This window comes from Vipera ursinii, assembly GCF_947247035.1.
Source record: "Vipera ursinii genome assembly, chromosome: 2".
Taxonomy (NCBI): domain Eukaryota; kingdom Metazoa; phylum Chordata; class Lepidosauria; order Squamata; family Viperidae; genus Vipera; species Vipera ursinii.
In genome coordinates, this window is record NC_139513.1 from 9059295 (window position 1) to 9079135 (window position 19841).

The 19841-nt window shown below is 42.4% G+C and overlaps 1 protein-coding gene across 1 annotated transcript in view; it reads right to left on the reverse strand.

The window, feature by feature from the left end:
- Positions 1-273: 273 nt before the first annotated feature.
- Positions 274-19841, reverse strand: part of LOC310633309 (vomeronasal type-2 receptor 26-like) — a gene marked incomplete at its 3' end in the record, with an annotated part of 68393 nt that continues 48825 nt past the window's right edge. The window contains exon 2 of the mRNA XM_083351010.1: positions 274-1181. Within this exon, the coding sequence (XP_083207136.1) occupies positions 274-1181 (908 nt within the window). The remainder of the gene's footprint in view (positions 1182-19841) is intronic.

A 19841-nucleotide genomic window follows, 5' to 3' on the forward strand; every position in this document is an offset into this window, starting at 1 on the left:
AAAAAGGTGCCGGAACTCCGTTCTGAGCGTTCTATGAGAAAAAAAAGCCCTGGGTATAAGTTTGTCTCATCCTATAAACCAATTTGCTTTTCAATGTCATTTGGCTTGATTCATATATATTGGTGGCAAAATTCTCCTACACTCACAGAAAGAAATCACCCATGTTGCACACTTTTCTCTATTCCCAAATAGCAAACAAAAAAGGGGAGATAAAAACAGGATGTCTACTTCTGTAATAGTTAAATGGAATTTGAGAGAAACATTGAGCAAAATTTACTTTATATTTTGTTTTGATAACAAATGTTCTTTTGTATTCAGGTCTGACCTAAGGAAAATAATGTAACATTTGGGGAAGAAAAGGAATCCCAACAGGCTAGCACTGGAAGCCAATATGGAGAAGACTTGCACAGCCACCATGTATTTCCCTTTGGTGCTCAAGTAAGTGGGCACAAAGGACACCCAAACGCTGCAGAAAACCAGCATGCTGAAGGTGATCAGCTTGGCTTCATTGAAGGCTCCAGGGAGATTCCTAGCAAGGAAAGCCACTGTGAAGCAGATGACAGCCAGGAAGCCCATGTAGCCCAAGGCAACGTAAAACATGATGACGCTACCTTCGTTGCATTGCAGAATAATCTCTCCAGACTGTGTATGCATATCGGAGTCGGGGAATGGGGGAGAAGTCCCTAACCAAATGCTACAGAGTACGATCTGGACACCAGAGCAAGAAAGGATGATAGAATTGGCCAGGCTTTTTCCTAGCCATCTCTGAACTTTATTCCCTGGTTTTGTGGCCAAGAACGCTAACACCACCATGAAAGTTTTGGCCAAGACAGTAGAAATGGCAACTGAGAAAATGATGCTGAAGGCTGTTTGTCGGAGAAGGCAGGTGACTCTCTTTGGCTGGCCAATGAACAGGAAGAAGGTCAAGAAGGAGAGCAGGAGAGAGATGAGGAGGATGTAGGAGAGATCCCGATTGTTGGCTTTGACTATGGGAGTTTCTTGGAATTTAATGAAGATTCCCGAGACAAATCCTGTTACTAAAGACAGGAATAAGGCAAGGGAAGCTAGGATGATCCCCAAATTTTCTTGGTAGGATAGGAAAGTTTCAGTCTTTGGTATACAGTCATCACGGTTGACGTTAGGATGTTGATCCATTGGACATTTGGTGCATTTTTCAGCATCTAGAAAAAGCAAGATTAACATCTGCTGTAATACATGTTCTTCCATAAGATGCATAGATGGAGTGAAACTAGTGGTGGTCTAGAGAAAGTTATGTCTAGAGAAAGGTAATGTGTATAAATGGCTAGGAATTTTAAGCAATGTAACACAGAGACAGAGTGCTAAAGAAAAATGAGAATCTCTGCAACCAATTCCCAGGATAGCTCCAACTGGTTTTAAAGATTGTATCATGAATAATGTTTGAGAGGTGAAATCCAAAGGTCTCTGCAACTTTCCTGCTAGTGACCCACAGAGAGATGATTTCTTATACTGGATTAGTTCAATCACAGGAAAGAGTAGAAGATTGTATGGAGGGCCCCAATGGCCCTTCAAGCTCTGATTATTTATAGAAGGAAGATAAAACTGCTGGTGTTCATGTATCAACTGGCTTTTAAGGAAGCTCTTTTATTAAAATCTCCTTTGCTAATAACAATGCCCCTCTCAATGTGGACCAAGGAAATGGTGAGGACATGTTTGACAACAGACACTTCGTTGATAGATTCTCCTGTTGTTGTTATTTATCTTCCCACCCATGCCAGCAAAACAAGCAGTAGGTATGTCCATCTCCTTGGGATTTTTTTGAGGTCATATGAAAAAGATCAGTCTCAGGACTTTCTCTGATCCCAGCCGTTGGGGGAAATTCTTCCAGTTTCATCCACTTAATAAAAAGACAATGCCCCTCAGTTCTCAAGAGGGAAGGTGTTGGAGGGAAAGAAAGGAAGGAAGGAAAGAAAGAAAGAAGGAAGGAAGGAAAGAAGGAAGGAAGGAAGGAAGGAAGGAAGGAAGGAAGGAAGGAAGGAAGGAAGGAATGTTCCAGCGGTTTTGTTTTACCTCTTACATGAAGAATTCCAGATGTTTAGTCATGTATTAGTCAATGGAAGGGAAGGGAACAGAAGGGAAAGATCATAAGTTCTTCATTTCTCCAGAGACATCAAGAAAATAAGACAGATATTAACCACTAAAGAAGAACAAAAAATGTCTAATGCCAAGCCATTGGTTTCCAAAAGTCTACAACTTTTCTCTGGTTTCACCCACCTTCCAGAGTCGAGATGGTTCCTTCTGCACAAGGATGACAGTCATAGCAGCAAATGGCTTCCCTTTCCTGAACCACCTTCCTGAATCCAGGACGGCAGCTTTCCACGCACCTGGAAGGAGGCAGGGGCTGAGGAAAAATGAGCAGAAAATGAATTTATTTTGGGGAAAAATGAATTTATTTTCAAAAAACAGTGGAAAAGGAGGAAGGATTTTAGGAGCCATGGTGGCATAGTTGTTAGAATGCAGTATGGCAGGCTAACTCTATAGTCTGGAGTTGAACCTAATAGAGCTCATGGTTGACTCAGCCTTCCTTCCTTCCAAGGTCAGTAACATGAGGAGCCAGATTATTGGGGACAATATACTAACATTTTAAAATGCTCAGAGAGTGCTGTAAAGCAGAGAGAGGGAAAATGTTCAGAAAATGGACTTATTTTCAGAAAAATGGCAAAAGCTTCCAGTAGTAAGAAGCCGATAAGCAATTTCAGGTTCATTAAACAGATTGAACTGGTTATCCCTTCTCTCTTTCTCTTTCAATTTATGTTTAATGCACACTACAATTTTAGGCTTTTTAATTTATATAAATATTTAATTAATTTATGTGAATATTAAATGTTTCTATGAATATTTAAATACATCAGGGAAAAGTTGGATGGATTCTTTGCACTGACAAAGTAAACCACATTATTTGGGGGACTGCCTCAGTCTACCTCCCTTTACATTGAGTCAGTGAATAGTTTCTATGAAAATTGAGGACAATATTTTTTAAAGCCACCAGAAGAGGAAACGAAGAATAAGTTTGCATTCTTGAGATTCTGAACTGCTGATATGAAACCTTGAAGGCATTGAAAGCAAATCTCCACCCACCATCTTTTTGGCACTTTCAGTGGAACGAAATAAATATTACTCTACCTTATTCAGCATTTCCACCTCTGTGATACTGTTCTGGTCAATGGTAATTTTCACATTTTGGGATGACAGGTTTTCTAGACTCCCAGTTTTCATTCTCTTGAAAGATTTGTTGGGGAAAAGGACCCAGTTGACAATGTCCAGGTCAGCTGCCAGATCTCCTTTCTCATCCAGATATACTCCTTCTATGGAGTTATTGTGAAACTTAGAAGTTTGAAGGAAGGAGTGAATCTGCAAAAGAAAGGAAAAGAAGAGTTTAGAAGCGATATCAAACATTTGTTTAAAAGACCCCTCGGTCAATGCATGGGACAGATCTGAACATTTCTCTCTCTCTGTTCGAAAACAGGCTCTATTTTGAGTTTCCAAGTTGTTTAGAATAATGGAATAATAGAATTGGAAGGGACCTTGGAGGTCACCACGATGTAAAAAAGATGTTGAGACTCTAGAAAGAGTACAGAGAACAGCAACAAAGATCATTGGGGGCCTAGAGGCTAGAACATACAGGGAACGGTTGCTGGAATTGGGTATGTCCAGTTTAACGAAGAGAAGGACGAGGGGGGACATGATAGCAGTGTTCCAATATCTCAGGGGCTGCCCCAAAGAAGAGGGAGTCAAGCTATTCTCCAAAGCACCTGAAGGCAGGACAAGAAGCAACAGATGGAAACTAGTCAAGGAGAGAAGCAACCTAGAACTAAGGAGAAACTTCCTGATAGTTAGAATAATTAACCAGTAGAACAACCTGCCTCCAGAAGCTGTGAATGCTCCAACACTGGAGGTTTTTAAATGGTATAGGGTTTCCTGCCTGAGCAGGGGGTTGGACTAGATGACCTCCAAGGTCCCTTCCAATTATTATTATTATTATTATTATTATTATTATTATTATTATTATTATTATTATTATTATTATTATTATTATTATTATCTAGTTCAAAACTCTGCTCAAGCAGGAGACCCTATACCATTCCAGACAAGTGGCTGTCCAGTCTCTTTTTAAAAGTTTCCAGTGATGGAGCACCTATATCTACGGAAGGCAAGCCATTCCATTGGTTACTTGTTCTCACTCTTAGGAAAGTTCTCCTTCGTTCTAGGTTGCTTCTCTCCTTCATTAGTTTCCATCCGTCTTGCCTTCTGGTGCTTTGGAAAGCAGGTTGAACCGCTCTTCTTGGTGGCAGCCCCTCAAATATTGATCATTGCTATCATGTCACCCCTAATCCTTCTTTTTACTGGATTAGGTAAAGGTAAAGGTTCCCCCGCACATGCGTGCTAGTCATTTCCAACTCTGCAACCATTCTTCATATGTTTTAGCCCCCAGTCCCCTAATTGTTGCTCTTTTCTGCATTCTTTCCTAAGTCTCTACAACTTTTTTATAATATAGTGACCAAACCTGGAAGCAATATTCTAAGTGTGGTCTTACTAAGGCTTTATAAAGTAGTACTAATACTTCATGTGGTCTTGACTTTATCCCTTTGTTAATGCAATCTAGGTTTGTGCTGTCTATTTTGGCTTTTGCTACACACTGCAGGCTCATATTCAAGTGATTTCCCACTAGGATACCAAGATCATCTTCAGCATCTTCCTCAATTCCTGCGATCTTGCATCCTGCTTCTAGGCTCAGGGAATGCGTCCACTGAGCACGCGGCTGCTAGTGTGGCCTAGAAAGGGGGGGGAATGCCTCTTCCCTCCAGCGTGTATTGCCGACACCTCGTTGACTTCAGCCCTTTTTAAAGGGTGAAGCAGGATCCCATCCTCAATTCTACTGTTAAGTCGTGGGCTCTGATTAGCAGGAATGAAGACACAAGGCTGAGTACAGAGAAACTCATTCTTTATTCTTGCTGGAACTGTACTTGAGCTTGAGCCGCACCCAGCCACAATATATATAGCCTAGCCCTACAGAAGCAGCCAATAGGATTAAACCCGCGCTTGCCACCTGGGCTGACCAATTGCAGGACCGGAGAGCTGGACTGGGCTTTTATAATTAATTATAATTTTCTGTTTCCCAAGCTCCTTAAGTTTTTTTCCCCTTTAAGATTTTCATCCATGGAATCCTTCTGAAGCTCTTTCTAAATTTGTTTGCGTTATACTGAATTCCAGTATGACATGGTCACTCTCCCCCAAGGTTCCTGCAACTTTCACATTTTCCTTTTACTCTTTGTTGTATTATTGGTTGTCCAACTGAGGTAACAAGCTTCATGTTTCTTATTTCCTGTGTTATTCTCCTGGGTTTCCAGTTGTGAAGACTAGTGACTTAACACAGGAAGTATCACTGATGATGCAAAGATATTGGTAAAAAAAACATCTTTATTCTAACAGTCATTTCTTTGATCTGACTATATTACTTGATTGTCTCTCAGAGCCTAAATTGTAATCCCAAGTTGGCTTCTTGTTAGCATTTTAACACTCTGCTCAAGTCAACAGGTCATAAATGCTAATAGCAGAGAAGAGGTCTCTTCTACGGTCATGCCAACACCCTGAAATACTAGAAATATCATTACAGATATGTTTTGTATGTTGTATTGTATATGAATGCTGCTTCTTGAAAATTTCTCTCCTTTGCTTTCATAGGAAGGCTCCAAAGTTTTGGCTATTTTTGTGAAGGCTTAAGTCTTGGTTTTTCTCTTCCTATCCTTTTCTACAAGGGAACAATGTAGAAAGTGAATCAATTCTTCAAACTGGCTGCATTTCTCTAAACTCAATGTCTTTTTCCTATGCAATTCAGAAACTTTGAATTCCTATAGACAATTGACCATTTTTTGAAAAAATTGGGATTATCCAGTATAGCAACAGATATTCTTTAAGCTGTATTCCCTCCAAACTGCCAGCTACTCAGTATTTGATCACTAGGTTTATCATTAGAATCCAATTTAAATTTACAAACAAATTTCAGCCTGTTTGTCTCCCCAGCCCAGAGAAGGTTGGCCATGTCCTCCTAATCATGGAGACTCAGTCTCTTCCATTCTACTGAAATATGAGAATTTTCCCCAAAGAATAATATTGCTGGTAAAATGGGAAATGGAGAAGGGCCAAGACTGGATGCAGGATTCTAAGGCTTTCCTTCAGACGTTGTGGGTGCCCTTTCACTGGAGTCTTTTAAGAAGAGACTGGACAGCCAATTATCCTCTTGTTATAGACTTTCCAGCTTAAGCAGGAGGTTGGACTAGATGATCTCCAAAATCGCTTCCAACTCTGCTATTCTGTGTTCTTTTTTATTCACTTTGGGGGGGGGAAAGAAAATATTGCAGAAGCAAGGAACAAAGGGAATGGGAATGAAAATGACAGAAATGGAATTGGGTTGGATTTGAGTTCAAGGATAATTTAATTTTTCAGAAGAAGTAATCAAGGCATCCATTTGCAAAACTGATTCTAAACAGCAGTGGGAATATGTCGGATGGAAAAAAAAATACCTGCCAAGCGTTCAACCTTGGAGCTTCCATCTTCATACGCCTGTTGCTCACTGATCTTTTGGATGTGAAAATAAAAGCTGAATTTAAGGCCCTTGCCACAAACCACATGGTGCTGTAAATGATGTAGCTGTCCAGAGCCAGGCACCGATCAATCTCCTCTTCCCTCAGAGCTGCCAGTTCTTCTTTCTGTCTACAACGTTTCCAGACTTTCACCGAAAGGTCATCTTTGGTGGATGAACATGAAAAGGTTTTCTCTACAAAGTTATGTAGGGATATATAAAGGAGGTCAAATGCATCATAGTTTGCCCATTTCCTTTTCTGTATCAGAAATGAAAAAATGGCACCAATATATTTAGAGGAAACTAAACTATACAAGAACTCGAGACTGAGATCCCACTGAGCTGTGGTAAGCCAGACTTTTCCTACAACAGGTCCCTGAATGTGTTGGAGTAGTACTTGTACAAACTTGATTCCTACCTGGAATGAACTAGTCTCTGAACCATAAACACAAACATTTATTTTTCTCCACTTGGAATACACTTTGAAATTTGAAACTATGCGATATGAGTTTAGTGGAAAGCGTGGATATTCAATTGCACAAATGCCATTCCTTAACATCAGAGAAGACATTGTCCTCATGAACCTCTCCCCCTGGTCAGTTTCTGGAGCAACCAGAGCAACCAAAGTCCACCTGAAATGGAGGAGCAGCTTGACCATCCCTGGGTACTGGACTCCTTCAGCAGGGAGCATCGGGTAGAAGAAAGGAAATTGAGTTTTATCCCTCAGAATCTGGGAAGCAAAACTATAACTGATCTGAAAGGAATGGAAGATGGTGGTAGTTTAAATTTAAGAAGCAAAATGCAATTCCTCTCATTTTCAAAATCAAACTCTGCCTTTTATTTGCAGCAGACGACCCCTGTTTCAAGCTTTCATGACTGTAAACTGTCTCCCCAAGAACAAGACACACCTGAGGGATTTTGTAGGTGCCCAACATGGTCGATATCTGGATGGAGACGCCAGTCTCAGCCTCTTCCAGAACAGCCACTGTGTTTCTCTGCCTTCCACACCTGTAATTGGGGACATTGGCTTCTCCATCTGAAAGGAGATCCAACAAAGCCTCTGAAGTCATTTCTACCTTGAAGAAGTTTTCATAAATATTATAACCCAGGGTGATGTTAGGTAAGAGATGGCTGTTCTGGTTGAAGTCCTTGGTGATAAAAATGAAGGGCACAATTTTCCAATAAAATTTGGATGCTTTACTGCAAGTGCAAACATATCAATATATATAATATTTAGTTTTCTTCCATAATAATATTTTTAATCTATTTATTTATTTATTCAATTTCTATAGCCACACATCTCATTTCAACATGCATTCAACATATATTACATAATTTAACATACATTACAATTTAATGCAATTGTCCTGCTAAGCTTGTAAGCCGCCCTGAGTCTTCGGAGAAGGGCGGGATATAAATGCAATAAAAATAAATAAATAAATAAATTATAAAATAAAAACTATAAAAAAGAATTACAGCATTAAAACAAGTTCATCCTTTTTCTGCTGGACTATTTCCCCTATTTTAATAAGGATGGGTGATTTACCAAATAGCTATAGGAAATGTTTATTATTAGCATTTATAATAATAATAATAAAGTTGGAAGGGACCTTGGAGGTCATCTAGTCCAACCCCCTGCTCAGGCAGGAAACCTTATACCATTTCAGGCAAATGGCTGTCCAGTCTCTTCTTAAAAAACCTCCAGTGTTGGAGCATTCACCACCTCTGGAGGCAGGTTGTTCCACTGGTTAGTTGTTCTAACTGTCAGGAAGTTTCTCCTTAGTTCTAGGTTGCTTCTCTCCTTGACTAGTTTCCATCCATTGCTTCTTGTCCTGCTTTCAGGTGCTTTGGAGAATAGCTTGACTCCCTCTTCTTTGTGGTAGCCCCTGAGATATTGGAACACTGCTATCATGTCACCCCTCACCCTTCTCTTCATTAAACTACACATACCCAATTCCAGCAACCGTTCCCTATATGTTTTAGCCTCCAATTTGTTTGTTCTGGATGTGCAATAGGGACCCCCAACGTAGAATCAGTAAGTAAGTTAGGAAAAGAAGATCAAAGGGAGACCACCTTGTTTTCTCAAAAGGCTGGAACTGTAGACATTGATTGGAAGTGGAGTGACTCTAATGCAGTACAGGAAGGTTGACTTACTAAGTGTATTTTGTTGAAGGACTTCTGTCAAAGCTCAGTGATTCCCATGTTGCCTTCATTGCAGAGGCTATGCCACTAATGGAATAATCTCCTGGCTTGTAATGAATCTGTGGATCTACTTCACCTTGTTCCAGAGTTGGGAGGCATTTGGCCTTGAGCATCCCGCAGACTCGCTGTGGCCACAAAAGCAGCAGAAACAGGAGCCTCAGCAACATGACTTGTGCTCCTGACTGAACCTCCTCTGTGTCATCTGCTTTTGACTGAAGAATTAGGTGAAGAGGTATCAGAAACCAAAACCTCTTCCAAGAGAGTAGTTTCAGGTCTATATACAGACCATCTGTGGGGCAGAAATTCAGCTGCTGCTTGTCTTAAAGCCACCCCCCAAATTCAGCAACGCCGCTTGCGTTCCTGTCTGAGTCTTCTCTTTGGTAACTGCTTTTTCACAAAGAGTTATGTGAAGTGGCGTGAGAAATCAAAACCTCTTCTAAGACACAATCTTAGCCATTCAATTTCTGCTTCTAGAGCCATTTATGAATCCAGCATTTCTGAATCAGGTTCCACCCAACACTGACTTTGAAATCAAAACATTTTCTGACATGTTTTCTGAAAGTTTTCAGAACGTCTCTAGGGAGTTAACATAAAGTCAGCAAATGACTATGATTTGAATAATGGCAAGGTAGAGAGCCTTCACCTTGTTGAATCCTGAATTAATCAAGAAGCAGGCGACCAAAGAGAAAACTCGCTGATGTGGCTCAAAACTCTGAAGAGGGGACAGTGAGGGAGGCTGAAATATTTAGCCACAAATCTTTCCAATAACTTTTTTTTTTACAAAACCCAGAATCAAGGGTAACTTTGGGAAAGGCTGTGAATAGTGGCATATTTAAGACAGATTTTCTTAGTCTTTGTTTAGAGGAGTTTTCTGATAGGTTTTTAGGTAGATTTCTGGCCAGAAAAGTGACCATGAACAGAGCCAGGATTGTGGTCTACTTTGTCGAATGCCTTACTGAAATCTAAGTATATTATATCCACAGCATTTTGCTGGTCTAATAATTTGGTATAATAATAATAATAATAATAATAATAATAATAATAATAATAATAATAATAATAATAATAATAAGAAGAAGAAGAAGAAGAAGAAGAAGAAGAAGAAGAAGAAGAAGAAGAAGAAGAAGAAGAAGAAGAAGAAGAAGAAGAAGAAGAAGAAGAAGAAGAAGAAGAAGAAGTTGGAAGGGACCTTGGAGGTCATCTAGTCCAACCCCCTGCTCAGGCAGGAAACCCTATCCAACCCCATCCTTTTACATTTTCCTTTCCCTCTTTGTTGTATCAAAGAGTACCCAAGAGTTAGGTTGCTTCTCTCCTTGACTAGTTTCCATCCATTGCTTCTTGTCCTGCTTTCAGGTGCTTTGGAGAATAGCTTGACTCCCTCTTCTTTGTGGTAGCCCCTGAGATATTGGAACACTGCTATCATGTCCCACCTCACCCTTCTCTTTGTTAAACTACACATACCCAATTCCAGCAACCGTTCCCTATATGTTTTAGCCTCCAGCCCCCTAATCATCTTTATCAAAGAGTAGTCCTCAATCGTACTACATCCACCTGGAGAGAAGTAAGCAGTGAGGTACCACAAGGCTCCGTCTTAGGCCTAGTACTCTTCAATGTATTCATCGATGACTTAGATGAGGGAATTGAAGGGGAACTCGTCAAATTTGCAGATGAAACTAAACTGGCAGGAATAGCCAACACCCCAGAAGACAAGCTCAGAGTTCAAACAGATCTTGACAAACTTGAACAATGGGCCCTATCCAACAAAATAAGTTTTAAGGTGAAGAAAAACAAAGTTTTACATTTTGGCAGGAAATGCCAAAAATATAAGTGCAGATTAGGTGAGACCTGCCTCAAAAGCAGTAACTGTGAGAGGGACCTTGGAGTCCTAGTTGACGATCCTACTGACTATGAGCCAGTAATATGCAGTAATATGGATTGTATAAATAGAGGCATAGAATCAAGATCACACAGAGTACTAGTTCTGCTTTATAAAACCCTAATGAGACCACACCTGGAATACTCCAAACAATTTTGGTCACCATACAGGAGCATCAGCAGAGGAACTGGCAGGTAGGCTCAGGGAAGTGCTGTCAAGGCTGCACACAGCTGGTCTCAAACTCAAAAAGGAAAAATGCAGCATAGGCGTCCCTTCCACAGAATTCTTGGGGTTCAGAGTAGACACCAGGGGAATCCACCCCACAGAATCCAAGGTGAGGGCCATCAAACTAGCACCCACACCCAAGAACAAAGCAGAGCTTCAGGCATTCCTGGGTCTGCTGAATTTCTATCATACATTCCTCCCACACAAGGCAGCCATCACTGAACCACTCGACAGGCTGCTAGACAAGCAGTCAACATGGGCCTGGACGGCCACCCATGACCAGAGTTTCAAGGCCCTGAAAGCATTGTTGTCGGACAAGTCCACAGTAACCCATTTCATCGAGTCCAAGCCTATTTGCATCGCCTGCGATGCATCCCCTTACGGTGTGGGCGCTGTTCTCAGTCACCTTGAGCCCAATGAGGCACAGATCCCCATAGCGTACTATTCTAGGACACTGTCTGGAGCAGAAAGAAACTACGCCCAAATTGACAAAGAAGCCCTGGCAATTGTGGCAGGAATCAAGAAATTCCACGATTACTTATATGGCAGGGAGTTCACTGTCTTCACGGACCACAAACCACTCCTGGGCCTGTTCACAACAGACAGGCAGACCCCCCAAATTCTGTCCCCCAGGATGCTCCAGTGGTCCATCTTCCTTGCAGCCTACAATTGCAAGCTGGTGCACAAGCCAGGGAAGGAGATGGGCCACGCAGACGGTCTAAGTAGGCTCCCTTTAGACACACACGATCCAGACCCAGCACCAGCCACACAGATCCTAGCCCTGCAGGAACTACCCGAGTGTCCAGTTCTTGCCAAGGACATTGCCAGCCACACAGCCACAGACAACATCATGGGCAGAGTGCACTCATGGGCTTGCACAGGGTGGCAGGACAAATCCCCGGGACCAGAGTTTCAGGCCTATTTCATTAGATGCGATGAAATTTCCACACACAAGGGGTACCTCCTTTGGGGTAGCAGGGTCATCATTCCACCTGCACTACGCGCCAGGGTATTGGATTCCTTACACGAAGGGCACCCGGGGGTGGTCAGGATGAAGGCACTGGCTAGGAGCTACCTCTGGTGGCCCGGGTTGGACAAGGAAGTTGAGGATCGGGTCAAGGCCTTTTACACGTGCCAGAGATCCAGGCCAGAAATGCCACATGCACCAGTACACTGGTGGGAGGCCACACACACGCCATGGTCCCACATTCACATTGACTATGCGGGGCCATTCCAGGGCCAACTATTTTTAGTAGTGGTGGACAGTCACTCCAAGTGGTTAGAGGTAGTCCCTGTCCCCAACATGACCTCGGGGAGGACAATCCAGGTGCTCAGAGCTCTCTTTGCCACACACGGCCTCCCCAACGTAATTGTGTCTGATAATGGGCCTCAGTTTACCACTGCTGATTTCCAGGCATTCTTGAAGGCGAACTGGATTAGGCACACCACCTCTGTGCCTTTCCATCCATCAACCAACGGGCAGGCCGAACGGATGGTAAGGACGACCAAAGACGCACTCCGGCGCATCATCAGCGGGGACTGGCATCACAGACTGGCGAAATTCTTACTAGCCCAACACACAATACCATGCGTGGCTACTGGGAAGAGCCCAGCAGAACTGCGATGGGGACGGCGCCTCATCACCAAGCTGGACCGCCTACACCCAGACCGGGTAGCAGCCGAGACCGGAAGGCCAGCATCACCATCATCACCATCATCACCATCACCAACAGCATCACTATCATCACCATTGCCATCATCACCCACACACAGGGTTCTCAACCTGGGGGACCTGGTCTGGGCAAGGAACTATGGGGCTGGACATCCATGGGTTCCGGGGACAGTGGTCGAGAAAACAGGACCCCTCTCATACATTGTGGGGGTGGAGGGGGACAGACGCATAAGGCGACACATCGATCAGCTCAGAGGAAGGGTCCCTGAGCACATCACACACGTCCCTGAACTCAACGCACATGCCCAACAGGAGAACCACACTCCAGGAGAGGTCAACCCAGCCGAGGACATCACAGAGCAGGGACCAGAGGAGGAGGACTTCCTGATTCCGGCTCCTTGCAGCCCTGCACAAAGGCCTCAAGAACCCACGGTCCAAGCCCAGGGCCCAACCACACCCAGACGATCCACCCGACCACACAGGACACCTGCCTACCTGTCGGACTATGTGTGCAAGTGACCCACACATAGGACATCATTGTTTTTTTATATATAGTCATAGTTATAGTAGTTGCAAGTTGTTGTTGTTGTTATGTGGTTCTTCTCTAAGGGGGGAGGGGTGTTATGTATGCAGGCACCTGCATAGCAACACCCACCAGGAGGCGTTGACCTCGACAGTTTCGGCGGGAAACCTAGTTTCGGCGGGAAACCTAGGGCCAACCCCATTGGCTGTCCGCTTACCTGGCTAGGTATTTAAGGAGGCCAGGTAACCCTCATTCTCCAGTTCACTTCCCCCTTCCAATAAAGAGCTGAACTCACACACCGGCTGGCGTCTCTTCCTTGCGTCGGACCCACTACACAATACCCTGGGTCTCATCTCAAGATTCACATACAGAAGTTCAGAGTTTAATAATAATAAACCTTTATTGTCAAAGTACAACATGTGTACATTGAGATTAGCTGAGCCTCTCCCCATGCTCCCTCCCCCCAACACACAGTGACAACAAACCCTCCATCCTGCCACACCATGTGAACCAACTACACCACACACCAGCCTCCCAAGTCAATTCTGCATACGTTCACAGAGATTATATCCCATTCAAAAGCCTAACAACCCATGGATAGAAGCTGTTTTTCAGCCTGTTGGTATGGCTGGCTATACTCCTATATCTCCTATCCGATGGTAGGAGAGTAAAGAGATGCCGTCCAGAGTGTGAGTCATCCCTGAGAATTTTCCTCACTCTTCCAAGGCAACGAGCCCTGGCAATGTCATCCAGTGGTGTCAGGGAACAGCCCACAATGTCTTGTGCTGTACTCACCACCCTCTGTAATACTTTCCTATCCACTGCTGTCAGACCAGCATTCCAAACCACAATACCATACGAGAGGACGCTCTCTATAGTAGACCGGTAAAAGAGGGTCATTAGCCGTTGTTCTACCCTGTTCTTCCGCAAGACCCTAAGAAAGTGAAGCCTCTGTTGGGCTTTCTCGCCACCTGGGTTGTGTTAACTTTGTACAGGGACACCATAATCCCCATTTCATTTCCTCACCACTGTGTTCTGCAGTAGATATTTATGGAAGCAAAGTATTTAGGACTCAGGGTGAAATGCTCCTCATCAGACTATCACGTTGGCAGAGAGGTTCAGATAGACTTTTCTATCTGTTGGGTAAGTATGAGACAACCAGAGATGTCTCATGTTGAGCATCTCTGTCTGAAGTTATATAACAATGGAGAAGTTTCTTAGAGACTTTTTATTTTCCTTGACTCTTCCAGATAAATAGGGGCATGTCACATGGATGGACATCTATTTGAATCACGTGCATTCAATTCCAGACAGATGCATGGCAATAAAAGTAAAGTATCCTAAAACATAAAGATCTGAATAATAAGGAATGCACGGTAAGTCTAAGGCAACATCAGCCTCAAAAGTCCACAGTAAGAAAAAGTTTAGAGTAACTTCATCTAAGCAAAAATGCAGCTTCATAAAATAAGTATCACTTATAATAACATGAAAGAAAACCAACTGGAAATCAACCAAGCAAAATGACAGGTGTCCCAAATGCCCAGAGAACAATTTGGTCTTAGATGATTCCTGGGAATCCATTATATTTTGTTATATCAGGACTTCTTCATTTGGATTCCCAGCTCACCCTGCAGGGAGGTCTTTGCAAAGCTCCTGCATCTCCAGATAATTATTATTACAATGATAGTGATTTCCTTCTTGCTTTCATGCTAAATGTCAAGAGATTCTTCTCTCCTCCAGAAATTCTCTGGAGATCAACAGACTCAGGAGCAACACATGGGTAATGTTTGGCCTCATGAAAGTTAGTACATAAATTGTCTTGTGACCTTGGAAAGCTGGCCTGAGCTTCATGGCCACCAGGATGTCTGCTGTTGTGTTGATCAAATTCTTCTGATTCTGAGATCAGATGCAAGGCAGGGGATTCTTTCAGTTAAACCAGAAATGGATCCACTACTTCTGCTTCTGATGGAGCTTTTGTTACCCCAGGCAGCCTGTGGGATGCTCAGCACCGGGTGCTTCTTGACTTTGGGGAGGGATGCAAGAGACCCACTCAATCATTACAGGCCAGGAGACTATCTCATCAGTGGACTCTTCTCTGCAACAAATATTCAACTACCTGAGCTGCACAATTTCAGTTTGAATCCTTCTAAAAAGTTCTATCAGTAAGTTACATAATGTTAAGCAATATTATACTATGTTGCCTTTGAGAAAGAAAGTAGGTGGAGAAAGGCAGTGAGATTTTAATTAATTAGATCTACAGTTACGTCTGTATACAAACAGCATGAAGTGGAACACATTCAGCAGATAAAAGAAAAGTATGCTTTAATGCTCAGCACCCTTGTCTTGTCCAACTGATCTCTAAATTATTATTATTATTATTATTATTATTATTATTGTTGTTGTTGTTGTTGTTGTTGTTGTTGTTGTTGTTATTGTTATTGTTATTATTATTGTTGTTGTTGTTGTTGTTGTAGTATGAAAAGCATAACAGTGATACCCATTGTCATCGGGGCACTGGGAACTATGTCCAAAAACTTTACAAAACACATCAAGAAATTGCAACTTCCTGCAATAATTCCAGCAAAGCTACAAAAAACTGTGCTACTCGGAACATTTTACATTTTAAGGAGATACCTGGTTGATACCTAGGATGTTGGCAGCAGCCTGTGTCAACCATTAGTGCCAGTCAATTTGAGTGTTCAGTTGACTGAGTTTCATGTTTTATGAATAAAAGTTTTATAATAATAATAATAATAGTTGGAAGGCAGGAAACCCTATACCATTTTAGACAAATGGCTATCCAGACTCTTCTTAAAAACTTCCAGTGTTGGAACACCTACAACTTCTGCAGGCAAGTTGTTCCACTAATTAATTGTTCTAACTGTCAGGAAATGTCTCCTTAGTTCTAGGGTTGCTTCTCTCTTTGGTTAGTTTCCATCCGTTGCTTCTTGTCTTGCCTTCAGGTACTTTGGAAAATAGCTTGATTCCCTCTTCTTTCTGGCAACTGCTGAGATATTGGAACACTGTCACCTCTCATCCTTCTCTTCATTAAACTAGACATATCCAATTCCAGCAACTGTTCCTTATATGGAACACATTCAGCAGATAAAACAAAAGTATGCTTTAAAGCTCAGCACCCTTTTCCAACTGATCTCTACATGGACAGCTTGCTTTCATCTCTCAAGGTGATTAGCTTGGGAAGTAATGGTTATCATCTCAGCATCTCCATTAAAGAAAAGGAAAGGAGTCTCTCATTGGTTAGTTCTGGTCAATCCCAGTTCAGAAAAAGGCTGACTTTTTTTCTGAGTCTTTCCTAGAAGTTAGTTGTGTATCAGAGTTGCCTTTAGGTGAGACGGGTGGCACTTGCAGAAAACAGAATCTGCAAGTCCAAAGACATCGGCGCTCTGATCTCTCCAGACATTCTCCCAAATTCTCTGTCATTATTTTCCTCGGTGGTCCAGGGATTCCTCACTGCCAGATAAGCAGCCAGCTGTAGCTTCCCCAGTGTGAGCATTGGCATTCTCACTGTCAGGAAATTTCTCCTTAGTTCTAGGTTGGTATTTTCACTGAATGTAACATTATGGAAAAATCCATGTATCTTTTCAGGAAAGAAGCTGTGTTGTACTGGAAAATTCTGTCCTTTCTTTTTGCCATCCAGGAAATCAACAAAGATCCCCTCCTCTTACCCAACCTCACCCTGGGTTACAACCTCCATGACAACTTGCGAGACAGAAGAATGACGTTGGATGGTCTGTTGGATTTGCTTTCGACTGGAGAGGCCAATGTTCCCAACTACAGCTGTGGAAGGAAGAGGAACATGCTGTTTCTCCTGGAAGAGACCAACTCTGACATATCCATCCTTATGGCTTCCATACTGGGCATCTACAAAATCCCACAGGTATAGACCAAGTGAATGGCTGCAAGTTTATTCCAGAGCAGTTCAAGCAGATTTCCTCCATAGAAATGTTAAGCATGGATTAAGGTGTACAATTCGTCTTTACATCATCTTTCAGTCTCCCAAAGAGACAAGAATAAATACAGCCATCATTAACAGTTATCACTGAGTACAAAATATGAGTTCAAAATGTATGCTTGCTCAGATCTCGCACTATGCAGGCTCTCTGGGAGCATCAACCTTTCAGAAAATGAGTTCTGGATTTCTTCTCAACCTTCCATTGATGACAATTACATTATCTGCATTTCTGATCCCCTATTAAATCCACCAAGGTAGGCTGGGATCTTCCAGCCACTACCTAAGCTCTGACATTATATTTTCAGGATCTCATACGTTGGCTTTGTTAAAAACCCAAAATAAAACATGAATCTTCTTTTTGTTTCCAGATCAGCTACACTTTTATTTCACCAATCCTGAGTGACAAAACTCAGTTACCCTTTTTCTACCGAACCGTCCCCAAAGAAGATGCTCAGAACCTGGGGATTGTTAAACTGCTGCTGTATTTTGGGTGGATATTCATTGGTGTCTTTGCTGCAGACACTGATAATGGAGAACATTTCATTAGGACCTTTATTCCTATGCTGGCTCAGAATGGTATCTGTGTTGTTTTTTCACAAATCATATTACTAACAGCTGAGAACCTCGAGTATCTGGTTTCTGTTTTCAACATGTGGAACCAAATGAATGTATTTGTTTACTATTCAGAGTTTACATTCATAGAGGGAGCTTTTCTTCTAGAAAAAATATTAAATTCCTTGAGAAAGCCTACTGTGGGGAAAGTTTGCATCACAACAGCTTTGTGGGATCTCACCATCGAATTATCGCATAATACTCTTTCTTTCAGATATACCCCTAGTATTTTTTCTTTTCTTATCCAGACCAGCCAAAGGACCAAATTTAATGATCTCATAGATTTCTATTTTTATATCGAAGCATTCATGGTTAAAAAATTTCACTGTTCGTATGGAAAGACTGCCTTGTCTGTGAAAGGCTGGACAAGGTGTACAGAGAAAGAGAACTCGGAGACTCTGCCTCAAGAAAATATTGAAAAGATCTTCTCTCTAGATAGCTCCTTAACATACAATGCTATCCAGATTGTGGCACATGCCTTAAATGTGGCCTATTCATCTCAATCCCAGAGGACAAGGATGGAGAGAAAAAGCAAGCTGGAAGTCGAAAAGATCCAGCCGTGGCAGGTATTCCCTTATAGGTTCCATGTGTATTGCTAAGGGTGACCAATAGATGGTGAATGTCACAAAACACTCTCTGAGAAATGTGAAATATGTTGAGGAAAAAATGAAACATTTTCTGTCATAAGATCCCTTGTCTTCCTCTTTATTTTTCCCTTTGGCCCCCAGAATTGCTGAATGGCAAACTACACCTTGGCTGTGTTGTCACACACCACTACAATTCTTTTATCTCATGTGCTTTAAGCTTTTCTTTCTTCAGGTTCTAGAATTTGGTGCTTGTGGAAAGGGATTTTGGATTCTCTCCCAATATATTACAATGTAAGACAACATTGTACTTAAAGAGGGTGAAGATTCATTCTCCAAGCTTGTGGGCAAGTTTCCTTCCAACTTGTACTATTATGATTATTTATTTATTTTATTATTATATTTGTATACCGCCCTTCTCCCCAAGGACTCAGGGCGGTGAACAGGGCAATACATGTTAAAAAAACAAGAATACAAAAGTTAAAAAAGATTAAACAAGATGCCCAAAAACTATAACAATAAGTTAAGTTAAAATACATAAAAAACAATAAAACCCAAACCCATCACCCATCTGGCCAGGCCGGTTTGTTCGAACAGGTAAGTCTTTAGATTGCGCCAGAAGGAGCGAAGGTCGGGCGCCATCCAGAGCTCAAGCGGAAGATGGTTCCATAAATCCGGCGCACCCACAGAGAACGCCCTCCCCCTGGGGGCCACCAGTCGACATTCTTTGACCGGTGGCACCCTGAGGAGGCCCTCTCTGTGGGAGCGCACTGGGCGGAGGGAAGTTGATGCCGGCCACAGGTGCTCCCTGAGGTATTCCGGACCCATGCCATGAAGGGCTTTGTAGGTCATTACCAGCACCTTGAATCTCACCCGGAAGACAAGATCTTCAGCGGAGTTTAGGGGATGTCAGCGTCAGTGTTCTTCTGTTTATAAGGGCTTCAGGTGTGGGTGTGTCAAGTGAGGGTCTTGTGATGGGTCAGATGTGAGTCATGAGTGAGGAGTGGGGGGCCTTGCATGGGTTGGTTGAGGGTCGGTGCTGTTGGAGCCATCTCTGATTGGCTGTGTGATTGATTTGGATTCTGAGGAGTTTGTAGACTTGTTGTAGGTCAACTTGTCTGTTGATGGAATTGCTGGTGGAATGCAGGCTTCAATGAACTCACATGTGTGGTGGGTGATAGCGTGGCCAATGATTTTTGTGTTGCTCAAATCAAACTGGTGCTGTTTGGTGTTGATGTGGATAGATATTAAGGATTTGGGATCATGACATTTGGCTGCCAGCCAGTGTTCATGGCTCCTATTTTGTAATTGATGTGATGTTTGTCCCATGTAGAATTGGTTGCAATGGTTATGGTTTATTTTGTAGATTTCATTGTTTCTTTCATCCTTCTGTATCTTGTCTTTGGTTCCGGATAATTCCTGGCCGAGTGTTGTTATGGGTTTGTGGGCTATTGCTATTCCTAGGGGTTAGAGAATTCTGGCTGTCATTTTGACATCCCTTTTGTATATCGTGGAGTTAATTTTTGCGTGATGGTTGGCTGTGTGCTGTGTTTTG